The 13,083-nt window shown below is 40.6% G+C and overlaps 1 protein-coding gene across 1 annotated transcript in view; it reads left to right on the forward strand.

The window, feature by feature from the left end:
* USP13 (ubiquitin specific peptidase 13) overlaps positions 1–13,083 on the forward strand; it is a 46,319-nt gene that overhangs the window by 25,857 nt on the left and 7,379 nt on the right. The window contains exons 7-15 of the mRNA XM_066325785.1: positions 1,995–2,089; positions 3,687–3,874; positions 5,361–5,432; positions 5,697–5,790; positions 8,866–8,991; positions 10,264–10,417; positions 11,758–11,932; positions 12,301–12,389; positions 12,749–12,871. Coding sequence (XP_066181882.1) covers positions 1,995–2,089; positions 3,687–3,874; positions 5,361–5,432; positions 5,697–5,790; positions 8,866–8,991; positions 10,264–10,417; positions 11,758–11,932; positions 12,301–12,389; positions 12,749–12,871 — 1,116 coding nt within the window. The remainder of the gene's footprint in view (positions 1–1,994; positions 2,090–3,686; positions 3,875–5,360; positions 5,433–5,696; positions 5,791–8,865; positions 8,992–10,263; positions 10,418–11,757; positions 11,933–12,300; positions 12,390–12,748; positions 12,872–13,083) is intronic.

Consider the following 13,083-nt stretch of genomic DNA (forward strand, 5'->3'; position numbering starts at 1 on the left):
TTCCTCATCTACCAGAGTCTGTATGGCAGCACTGCAGACCTGTGTTTGGCAGCTCTTATCCTCTGTCTTTGGTTTTTTTTGAAATGAGTGAATTCTGTCTTTCTCCCATGAACTCAAGCTACTCAGCAGCAAATACTGAACAACAACACAAGCTGGGCTTGAGCAGAATATTAATCTTGTGTTCCACTTCTGCTGCTCTGGGCCAGTAGTCCAGGTGATTTGCTCTCTGCAGTTGTCAGAGGAGAGGGAAAACAATGTCAAAACCTTCCACACTGAAAGCAGTCACCCAAGCTCAGTTGCTGTGTAATCTCACTCCATTGGGTGTTTGAACTTTTCGGGATCTTCTGGCTGTGCAGTGACCTCACCAGAACACTATGGGAATGTTGTGATGCCATGTGTGTGGATGAACAGTCGTGTCTTCTGGGTGCATTTGCTACCACACAGCAGAATTCCAGCAGATGGCCACGCACATGCCAGAAAGGTCATGGGCACCAGTGTTAGTGGGGCATCTGATGGCTGATCTGCAGCTGGCAGCACAGCTCAAAGCACAGCTCCCTGCTTTTCCACAGGGCTGGTCAATGTTAAAAGTTAGTCTTTGAGTTCTTGGCTAACCTTCAATCTATCATTTCAGCATGGGTTTGGTACTAACAGACCTCGAGGAGAATGCCTTTTGTTAAAGGGGATGGGCTGAGTCAGAGCCAGGGTCTGCAGCTGCCAGGAGAGGCCAGGGTAAGGATCTTCCAGAAGTGATATTTGTGCTGTGAACAGCCTTTATCTGTGCTGCTGCTGTCTCCACCTGAGTTTGTCTCTCTTCCTTTCTCCTGGCTAAGCTTTCTCTGTCAGCCTAGGTTTGGTCTTAAGGAGCAAGGTCACTGTGAGAAACTGCTGGGCATGAAGGAAACTTCCTGAGGGAAATGCAGGGAGACTGGCACAGGGGCTCTGGATTTTGGTATAAGGAGACACCAAAGCAGTCATTGACTACAGAGGTGGAGACCTGATCAGAGAAAAGATGGAAGGCCTATTCAAGTCTTAAAAGTGCATGTCTTATCACTTTTAGCCTTGTATGATGCCTGCAGCTTTATTATTATTTGTTCAAGTAGGTGAAACCTGCTCTGATCTCAGTGTCATTATAGGACTTGATAGGTAAACTCTAAAAAAGAACGGTTTTACTTCCAATTCTTTTGTCCTTCTTTTGCATTTATTAAACTTGGTTTCATATTGAAAATATCATCATTAGACATACTGCTTCCCTTCAGTCTGAATTTTGCTCTGCCAGAATGTTTATGGGCTTTTACTTAAGGCTGTAAAGGCATATCACGAGAACTGAATTCTAAATCTCCCATACGATAAAGCAAGACACCTCACTCAGAAAATCAGCCTTTCACCCTAAACACAAGGTTAGATTAATCTTGGAAGTCCAATCCAGTGGTGTGTAATCCAAAAAATCCCTCTTTATTCTAATAAAGAATTTCTCTGTTCTTCCTGCATCTGTGTGTGAAAAGGGCAAAAGTGGACTTCTTAAACTGTGCTAAAAATTGAAATACTGTTTTCAATAGTGAGTTGGTGTGATATACTCACAGCTTTAATGGATCTGTGTCTAGCAGCTCTACAAAAATTCATAATCTCTTTTTGTCATGTTTAAGATGTGGGCTGGCTATATATCTGAGAACTTTGCATGCCCTGTTCTTGCTTTCCCTACAAATTTCTTGTTTTGGGTAGAGGAAATACTATGATCCCTATAAATGTTATTAGGTTTTAATACTGGGGAGGCAAATAATATTTTTTTTTTGAGAAGAGTGCTTGAGGTGATGTGTTAAAATACTTACTGACCTGTGTGCCTGTCCATGCGCTCCTGTGCTGGCCAGAACCAAACTTGGAGAATATAAATAAAGCATTTTGTATAGGCAGCCCAGTGCTGAGAATGCAGTGTTGGTAAACAGGGAGAGGGATAACATTTGATCCTGGGGCTCACTGGTTTCTCTCTGCTTTTGCAGATGTCTATTCCTTTGATGAAGAGGAGCCGGTTTTAGATCCGCATATAGCAAAACATTTGGCACACTTTGGGATTGATATGCTGCAGATGCAAGTGGTAGGAAATCCATTTCTTATTTAGCTTGTTGTTCACTTGTGTGTTCACTTGGGGGTGGGAGAGAAACAGGAGAAGAATGACACCTGTAGATTATTTGTGATTCCTTCAGACTGTTATGACACTATTCAGCTCAGTAAAGTTCAGCCAGCTAATTTGGGGGTTATTGTCTCAGTTCTGGGTAAATGGTTGCTCTCAAATACAGAAGTTGCCTTCTGAAAGAGGTACCTTTTGGTCTCTAGTTTACATTTTTCACTTTTCCTATGATGTAGCATTTGTCTTCAAGGTGAAAAAACCTCATTCAATTAGAGAAAAATGTCTAGGATATTTAATTACAGTGAGTGAAGGAAAGCCTGTTGCATGTGTAAACAGATACAGTACACAGGCGAAAAGAAGCTAAGCAATGGATAAGTTAAAAAGTGGCAGAAAGTTCTTTATGTAAATTTTAATTTAGGTTTTGTCAATAAATACATTAAAAATGAGAAAAATACATTTTCTCAAGTCTAGAAGACAGCATGATCAAAGGTGTGGCATGCTAGAAAGAGACTGGGGAAAAAAGGATTATCTGTGTGTGTCTGTATTGGTAAAGAAGTACTTCCATTAACTTGTATCTTAGTGGATGTTGATTCCAGTTCTCTTTAAATAATGTAAGAAATCAGAATAGGTTATGCTTATAAAGGCAGGAGTGGTTTTTGTGGTTGTGTTGGTTTTTTGTTTGGTGTGGTTTGTTTTTTGGTTTTGTTTTTTTAACCCAAGCATACAACCGAAAATGTTAAAAAGGAGCAAACCTGCTACTGGTTAAATGTATTTCATTGTCCAAGTGGTGAGAAAATTATAATAATTGAAATGATAGGGAAGAGTTAAACTGTGATTTCAAAAGTCTTTATGATACTAATAATATTTTTTATATACTAATGTCCTTGCCAGGATCATGAATAAGAAGTTTCTTTAATCCAAGTAATTCTGGAAAGCCTGTTTTACTCAGAAGCCTTGAAAACCTAGTCTTGACTGTTGCAAAGGTTTCACCTGTGGTCTTTGGTCTGTACAATTCTTTGAGAAGTGACAGAGTAGTGCCAGCAGTAAATGACACTGTAGTGACCTGCACCTACAGGCTGAAGGCTGAGTGTAAAGGGGAGAAACTTCAGGGTCACAAATTATTGGCTTTTACCATTTGAAAGAGGGGAAGAGTTCTTGGATCTGCAGCTCTTCGTGTGGTTTGTTTGTTATGAGCAGCTTCTACAGCAGCAGCTATTCCTGGCCATTATAAAGGGAATAGGAAACCTGGAAAAGTGCAGTGTTTGATGCTGGGGCTGGAGGTCACAGGGCTGAGAGACGTGAAGCTCCCAGCTGGGACTGAGGTCACGACTGGGAGCACTTGAAGAGCCAGTGGCTGTGCTAAAGAACCAAGGGTGTGTTGGAGGAACAAACTTCTGACTTTCTGACCCTCACCTTCCCCTGCATGCAGGATTTACCTCCCTTTGCCCATTGATTTGGCTCTTCATTTCTTGGAGTATAGCTCCCAAAGTTGGTGGTGGTGATGGCAGCTGCGTAACTGTGGCAGAAGTTAAAGAGACTAACATGAGAATCTTGTTGCTTTCAGACAGAGAACGGGCTAAGAGATAATGACATAAAGCCAAGAGTCTCAGAATGGGAAGTGATTCAGGAAGCTGGTGTAAAACTCAAGCCCATGTATGGCCCAGGATACACTGGCATGAAGAACCTGGGAAACAGCTGCTACCTCAATGCTGTCATGCAGGCCATTTTCAGCATCCCAGAGTTCCAGAGAGCGTAAGTAGCTCCAAACTACTTCTTGTCACCGGCTGCTGCGTGCATCAATTCATTGTTTTTCCAAGGAAAATGTTATTTTAGTTTTTGTCTCATCTGCAAACAAGTCTCTTTCAGTCAGTTCAGTGCTGTTTGGAGGATTTAGTGACCGTTTTGGTCTGTTCTGGAAAAGGCCGTAATACAAAACACCATCTGTCTCCGAAATAAAAACTCACTGTCTCAACTTCAGTGCTGGGAAATCGTGTGCCACCTTGTAAATTTGATGTCCCAGTCTCTGCTTTTTATATAGAGATTCACATATCTCTGGTTACCTGGATATGATCAGTATCACATTAGGGGGTTTGTACTGGCCTGTGAAGAATCACTGCACGAGTCATCCTGTGCTCCAGTGTGATTTCTGCCAAAAACTGGCACAAAATGTTGGTATTGAGCCATGCTAGTGAAAAACACTGCACCTGTTGCATGCAGGTCTGGCTAAGGTGGGTACTATCAGAGGCACATTTTAATCAAAACTAAAAAAAAAAAAAAAAAAAAAAAGAGGCAAGAATTGCGTAAACATATTCTTCCACCGAGTAATTAAGAGATTAAAAGGACAAAAGCATAACAGAAAAATACTAAATAGTCCCAACTGATCAAAACTGAACACATCACTCCAAGTAGAGAAACTTTTTTATAAAGGACAGTCAGTGGTTTGAAACAAAATTCAGAGTGCCCTTTCTTTCCAAAGCAGCAATAGTGTATGTGCTGAAAGTGAAGCTTTTAGATTTTGGAAACCCTCCCAAGTTTTTGTGTTGGAGAAGAGGGAGAAAACTGATGTTTATTTTCTTTGTTAGCCATGTGCAGTACAGTCTGTAAATTCACTAAGTGCCAGCTCTTCTGCCTCCACTGTTGAAAAATATCTACATGGACTTTATTAAATAAGATCATTTTCCACAGCATGGTCTTGAGAATTACCTGGAGGACTTAGTGTCATCAAAATAATGGAAATCTTTGATGAGAGAGGGACCAGCACCCTGACCACACCTACCCAGCCTGATCTGTCGTGTGCTCAAGGGCAGCAGTGCTCAGAGAGTGCTGCTGAGTGCTTCACTTTCCACTAGGCTGGCTAGAAGAGTGTTTCCCTCAGTGTTACCAGAATTGCTTGTCTTGTGAAACCGAGTAGGAATGTTCTTTTTACGTATTTTGGTCCTGATACAAACTTGAATTTACTTGGCTGCGTTGGTTGGGAGTAGAAAGGACACTGGTTCTCAGCTCTGAGGTTTTGACCAACACCATCCTGCAGCTTTTGCATGATTAAGGAATAGAACATAAATTCACATGAAGAACACAACCATATTCTTTAAAGCTAGAAGCTTCCAAGTAAATGTCCTCAATGTCCATTTCTTAACTTATTTACTATTATTTTTCTATGACAGAAGCACTCATTGGGGATAGATTGAATCATTAAGCTGCAATATTTGAATGTTTCTGCTTTGTTCTTTCTTCCCAGGTATGTGGGAAACCTTCCACGAATATTTGACTACTCCCCTCTTGATCCAACACAAGACTTCAACACTCAGATGTAAGTGACATTTCTCGGTTATTTACTTGGTCAGGTAAATAGAACCTAAATGATTTAATGGCAGAGCAAAAGAACACCTTTTCATGAGCTCACAGGTGAGATATGGCACAGGGAGAATGAGAGGATTTGACTCCTTAGTTGCAGGTAATGATGGTTCATCAAGGAGTCAAAAGTACTAAAGTTCTTTTTTTTTTGCTTGAAATAAGTCTTCTATTCTGTTTTTCTCACGTATTTGTTTCCACCCCACCACTTTCTTCCTTACAGGGCTAAACTGGGACACGGCCTCCTTTCAGGCCAATACTCTAAGCCACCCATGAAATCTGAGCTCATTGAGCAGGTGATGAAAGAAGAACACAAGGTATTTGCCTGAGTTTGTACAGCCTGGTAACTAGGTACAAGTGATATCCTGAGAAAAGGGAACAGGTGCTGGGCATTGAGGAACACGTGTGGATCCAGCATGGATGGGATGCTTTAGCAAGGTGGAATGTGCAGATTACTAAGTCAGGGATAAATTAGTCAGGCACTATTTGTGCAGTGCATCAAAGCAAGCACTGGTCCTGCTGATAAAGTGCTCTGCTGCTCCAGTGATGAGTGCAAATGTTCACAGAACTTGCAACCAATGTTTGTCTTCTCTGAGGAACAACAACAACAGTGTTGTGCAGAGAGCCCTGGAAGTAAACATTAAATTTCTGAAAGAAGTAGAAAGAGCTGAAGAATTGTTTCCAGGAGGTGTCTGACAATACTCCACTTGGTTTCAGGAGAAGCTGTCTAGGTAATGCAAGTTTAGGTGGTGCTGGAGGGGCTGTGCAGAGCCACAGGAGTAAAGCATGCTCTTTTCCTCTACCTTCATCTGTCAATTATTGACAAAGGAATTTCTCCTGAAATCAGAATGCCAGTAAGATTTTGGACAGACAGAGCATCTGGTACAGAGTAGTTTGCATGATCTGGAAGTCGTGTGTCTCCCAAATAATTGATTTATATAGTAGCAATTTGTTGTTTTAGAACGGCAAATGAATCCTGTTTGTTCCCATTAAATAAAGTTCAAGACTAATCCACACTCCACTGGGAAATAGGAATAGTGAGACAGACTTCAGCAAACTCCATACATTGAATTATGTGCACTGACTGACCTGCTTTCCTGAACACATACAGGATGTGGCTGGAAAATATTGTGCTGGAAGTTCAGGGATCTGAATCCTTGGAATAAAGCTGCACCTCCATGTTTAGCTCAGCAGCCACTACTAGATGAGATACTGAGAACACTTTAATGACAGATGGTATAAAACTGTGTCAGGTTGTAGTAGGCATCTACTGACATTTAACAGTACTTATGTTCATTAGTTCAGTTTAATGAAGCTTAAGTTACATGCATGAAGTTACTTCCTTATCAAGCAATTCATAGCATATATTAGGATTTGAAACAGCATTTACAGCTTTTGTTGCTTGTGGTGTTGATGATTTATTTACAGAAAAAGTCAGGTATAGATATATTCTCTATTCCTTCACTCTTGGAATACAAATCTATGGTCTTTTCAGATTGAGGATGCCTTTTTGTTTGTTTGTCTGCATACCATTTTAGGCCTTAAATATTTTTAAGTGCTTCTACTTTGTGTCTATAATATCAATTATTCATTTTACTTTTAATTCCTTTACTTTTTTTTTCCTTTCTACATGTAAAGAAGTTCTCAATCTTTCTGTGCCTTTGGAATTCATCCAAAGTTTTGGGGAGTTGTTGTCTGTAAAAGCATTCATATGAGATCTGCAGTGGTCCAGCACAATCTATATTTAGCTAAACTGTTTTGCAACTGTTGTTGGGGAAAGTATTCCAGGTATTCTGTAAATATTTGTGATGCTGTGGAGTTGAAATTTTTCACCACAGAAGTTTAGCCTGGAAATGGCAGCATTTTTCTTGGACCCACTTTAGGATTAAAAAGAGGCTAAAAATGCTTAAAGAGTCATCAGCCAGGGCTTGATTTTCTGCTTAGAGTTTTAACTTGTTGTTTTTTGTTGATTTTGTTCAGAGCTTCTGTTGTTTTTTTGGGTTTTTTTTCCCCCTTTTATTGTCCTTGAGGTGAGATTGCAAGATTCAATCCTTTTTTTGCAGACTGTCACACAAGGCATGTTTCTCTTCTCCCTCCTCAAGTGGCTGAGCACAAAGTGCATAGGTGGAAGCAAGGCTTGATTCCAAAGTCAGTGCAGCAGGCATCAGGGCCACATTCCTGCTTCTGGCAGAGGAAGAGCCTGGGATGTTGTAGTGGGAGCTGCTTTATGCACTTCTCTCCCCAGCCCTGGTTTTGATGTGAGGACACTGAAGTAATACATAACCCAGGAATCAGAAATCCCTAGAACATTTCTCTGTTCAAGCAATACTGTCTCTTGATGGGAACATTTATGGATCATCTTGGCCTGGTGTGGTTGGTGGTGTACAGCCAAAATTTGAATAACCATTTAAAAATGAGAATCTGCTTCTGATTTCACTGGGTCTAGGAATACTGCACCCTGGTAAAACAAAGAGAAAAATTACTCTTCTAGTGTGTGTTTTATATGGCCTCCACTTCATGCTGCTTTTTCTATTTTTATATTCATATGACAGCTCAAGTGTACTAAGGAATGAAATTGGCTGACAGCCTCTGAGAGCTCCTAAAGGTTATACTTTTGCTTGGATTGTCTAGAAAATTATTTGTTTTCATGGATGGTGAGGGCAAATCTGAGTAATAGATTCTGACCCCGTCAAAAATGTTCTTCAAAGGGCATAATAGCTAGTGTTCTCTTGAGGATCTGGAATGGTTGGAGAGGTATTTAAAATCGTGTAAAGGATTAGAAAGTCAAACCCAGGACTATCTTGGAAGCCAGAGATTTTCTAATTTAGGGCAGTTTCCTCCTGATGGAATGGCCAAAGGCAGTAAGTTAGGGTTTTCAACATGAACAACACCTGCAAATTGCAAATTCATGTCTGCTCTTAACAACCCACCTGGGAATGCATGCTGCACACAGTAGTTGTTCTCTGCTTGGTTCTGCACAGCTCTCTGGAAAGGTTTTGTTGAGGAAAGCTGCCAGCTGATACACCAAAGTGTTTCAATGCTCTGGCACAGGGTTCTGAATGCAATATCTAATGTTATATAACAATGTAGGCTTTCAGCCTTTCTGAAAACTATTAACCTTTAAAATCCTCCCATAATCTCTTTAAAATGCCAATTGCCAAAGGACAGGTAGAGTGAGTGCTGTAGAAACTAAGCCATAAAGCATATTGTAAATCTTGTTTCAGGACCCTTCCCATTTTTATTAAAATGGAAAAATAGGTGAAATGGAAACTATCATTCCTCCAGTGCTAGAAGTGGGCCGTAGACAGATTTAGTGGAGTAACTTTGAGATATTTGGTCTTTGATTGAATAAAAATCCCTTTTATAAAGACTTTTTTCTCTCTTTTATTTAGCCTCAACACAATGGAATATCTCCTCGAATGTTCAAGGCTTTTATAAGTAAAGGCCACCCAGAATTCTCATCTAATAGACAACAAGACGCACAGGAATTTTTCCTACATCTTATAAATCTAGTAGAGGTGAGAAATTCTGAACTGCTGCTTCTTTTTCTGGTTATATTAGACAATGAAGGCAAAACGGTTACATGAGTGGCTCATTTTATAGTTATATTATTTTTAGCCTTAGATATGTAGAAGGTGGGACTAATTAAAATGTAATTTGTTTTAGAAGCATTTGCTTCCTTAATTCTTCCTCTTCTTTACTTCAGACTCTTGCATGGCCATGAACAGGGCCAGTGATGCTGCTAACAAATATAAAGAGGTTGAGCATCACTCTACAGGCTATAAGATTCATAAACATATGTGACATTTTAAACTGCTGCTCCTATTTACCATATTGAAGTCTGTCATGGAATATTAATGAATTGGGTATTATTATGATTATTATTGTTATTGTTTCAAATTCATATAATTGTTGGGAGCAAATTAATTACCCTGTCCAGCTGTTTTACAAATCCCAGCTGTATGTTACTGAATCATGGGAGGAAGGATTCCCCCACTGAAAGCAGTGACTGTTTGTCAGTTGAATATTTCTATATAAAGCTTTATTTCCACCAAGCTCCAGCCCAGTGCTGTGTGTAAAGGAATCATACTGTGAATTTTAATGCTGCCTTTCAGAAAAGGAATTTATAAATACATGCAGTTTTGATGTAAAGCATTTCTTGTCTACCCTTCCTCCCTCGTTTTCCCATTTTCCCCAAGAATTGAGGCTATTTATTCATGTGTTCAGTCTCTAGATGAAGTTACTCACATTTGTATGCATAATGTTCCACATCCCTAAATGCATGTACTGATTATAGGGTGGTTAGAAGAGACTTTTCTGTTTCTTGCCTGATAACAGACATTAACATGAACAACAAAGAGGAGGTATATTATTTGCATGACATTCCCATCTGGATAATGAACTACAAGTTGCTTGTTCTGTTTCAGTGCATATTCAGAGTGTAGGAGCAATTCTATTTGCTGAGAGGATGCCCCATGTTATTTATCTGAGCTTTCTGTCTTTACTATAACTTGCCACCTTCCTACCTGCTGCTCACCTTGACTCAGTCAGGTTTTGGGGTACATACCCTGCAGGCTCCTGTGTGTAGAGAGATGCTGCTGTGGGTGCAGAGATTTTTGGATTCCAGTGGTTTTCTCTGTAGGCGCCCGAGCTCTGCACACAATCCAGCATGAGCTGGGCTGCCACATCAGTGTCTTTGTGCTTGCCTTAAAACAACCAGCAGCCTTCAGGTTTTCTGGTCAGTTTAATGATCTCCATGGGAGTGATTTGGTGGAAAACATTCCTTCCAGAGGAACCCTGTGGGCTCAGAAAACCCCAGCGATGTTTTCCGGTTCCTGGTGGAGGAGCGCACGCAGTGCTGCCAGTCCAGGAAGGTGCGCTACACGGAGAGAGTGGACTACATCATGCAGCTACCTGTGGCCATGGAGGCAGCAACTAACAAAGGTAAAGGAGAAAACTGCTCTGTCTGACCCAGGGATGTGCCACAGCATGCCCAGAGACCCCCACCAGCACTGGGTCTCCTTTGTCCTGGACGGAGAAACAGTTTGGGAAAACTTCTTCATTATAAAAGAGGAGCTGAATATACTAATGAATATCTTCTAAAAACACACACTCACAAAAAAAAAAAAAAAAAAAAAACAAAAAAACAAAAAAAACAAAAAAAAAACAAAACACACCCGAAAACCCCCTAAACCAGAACAATAAAAAACCCAAATCTGCTTTCTCTTCTTAAGAGCAGATTATAAGATTATAATATACTAACAGAGAACAGGGCTATTAAGGTAGTTTGTCATCTGTAAATCTAAAATACACAATTTGAATGTTCTGGAGAGTGGGAAGGAGGATGAAGTGTTGGATGTTGATTTAATAAGCACGAGTGTTTTTTCTCGTGCCTATGAAAAGCACCTTAGTTTTTAGAGCAGAAAGTGGCTGAGGAGGCTTGAAGACACAGGAGCAGGAGGGAGGAACTGACAAGTTGTGGTTGCTTCTGCAGTCAGTGGTGACGAGCCTTGCAGAATAACATAATAAGTGTATGCTTGAGGTGGAAGTGAAGAGGACATCACAGGAACATGAAGGGAGATGTGCCTCTAATTTCCTACATAATCTGAACATTTAAAATATTTTAAAACCAGAAGGTTCTATTTAGATTGTTTGATGAGATCCTATGAAATACCACAAGGCAGAGAATTCTGCCTACTTTTTACCTAGCCCACAACTCCTTGCACTGGACAAGAAGTTTAGGAGAACTTTGCATTCTTTGTTCATCAGTTTCAGTGATGACTCTGTTGCTTATAAAAGAACATGTTATTTCCAGGTAATGACTCAGGAGACAGATTAGTTTGTAAATTTACCATATGGCACTGCTCAACTTACCAGTATCAAGACTTTTTCTAGATCATGCATAATCCTGTCTAAAAAGTCAGATGACACAGATAAGCAGCAATAACTTTCCAACTCAGATTGAGCTCTGATAGAGTGGGTGTGTGGTGTTAATGTTCCCACAGGATTTTGGCTGTCATGGCAGAGTTTTCATTGTCTGTGTCCTGGTATTTCCAGTTCTGTGTTTTCACCATGAACAGAAACCTTAGAGATGTGGCTGGAAGTGTAGCTCCTGACCCCAATTTTTTACAGACAAAAAGACTTGATGTCTAGTTAAAAGCATGTAAAACTTTTATTGCTGAGTAGGCTTTTGTGTTTCTAAAACTTGCAAAAACAAGCCTGATGAGGAACACATAACATAATGACAATGTTCATTAGCTTCTAGTGTTATGTGTATTTCTCAGATGAATTAATTGCCTATGAATTGAAGAGGCGAGAAGCAGAAGCTGCAAGGAGACCTCTGCCAGAGCTGGTCCGTGCCAAGATCCCATTCACTGCATGTCTGCAGGCCTTTTCTGAACCAAGCAACGTGGAGGATTTCTGGAGCAGTGCCCTTCAAGCAAAATCTGCAGGAGTTAAGTAAGTGTATAGTCAAAAATTGTGCCCTGTGCTTGTCTTGCTACCTGGTCATAGTGCAGAGAGAAACACAGAAATGCACAGTGAGCTCTGGCCTCACATTAGTGTTGGGGCTCATCAATGTGATGTGCAGATCGAGCCTTGCAAGTGCTGTAATGATGAACTGAGCAAGAAGTTAATTGTTCTCATCGGTCAGACTCCAGGAGGTGATGCAGTCTGGTTGTTGAGAGCTTGAACTTTTAATGCTTGTAGGGTTGGACCCTTTGTATCCACCATCAGTAGCTCATCTCAGTGTGCATGAGGTGCTGAGATCTGTGCTGCTGGGGATTCTGTTCCTGATTTCAATGAATTGTGTTTCTTGTCCTTCCCAGGACTTCCCGTTTCGCTTCGTTTCCTGAGTATTTAGTGGTGCAGATAAAGAAATTCACCTTTGGCCTTGACTGGATACCCAAAAAGCTTGGTATGTGCCTGTTTTATTTACATTTCTATCCCAGATAATTAATAAGAGGTGCACACTATAGTGAGGACCTGATTCAAGTCTTAAGTTTGTACTGTGAAGATACTAATTAAATTTTCTTCTATTTTACAACAAATTTAACCAATCCATCAGGTCTGTGGAGTTAAAACACAGTTTCATATGATCTGAGCTAGTTAAATTGTGCTTTGACATTCCAAATTTCTCAAAGAACTCTTTTCAGAAGGAGAATCCTGGTTGTTCCTGTACCTTGAGTACCAGAGTCCCCTCTCTGAAGGGGTAGGTTGCACCATAAGGTCATTTTGCTGGCTGCAAAAGCTTAGCCCATTTCTCTGCTTTTGCAGATGTTTCTATAGACATGCCAGATTTCCTGGATATCAGTCACCTTCGGGCCAGGGGGCTCCAGCCAGGAGAAGAGGAGCTCCCAGACATTGCTCCTCCCATTGTCATTCCTGATGACCCAAAAGGTATTTACTGTCTTATTCTCCCCTGTATTTCCCTTTTCTTCTAGCACACAGGATTCTCTTTAATCTTCACCATTTGGAACTATGAACTTCTGTACTTCTGTACTCTAGCTCTGTACTTCTGTAGCTGAAGACAGTTCCAACACAACCTTTTTGCCTCCCTACTGGGACAACCCCAGTTCTTCCAGCTTTTCTGTTTTGAGGATTTATTATAG

The sequence above is a fragment of the Sylvia atricapilla genome, chromosome 10 (assembly GCF_009819655.1).
Source record: "Sylvia atricapilla isolate bSylAtr1 chromosome 10, bSylAtr1.pri, whole genome shotgun sequence".
Taxonomy (NCBI): Eukaryota; Metazoa; Chordata; class Aves; order Passeriformes; family Sylviidae; genus Sylvia; species Sylvia atricapilla.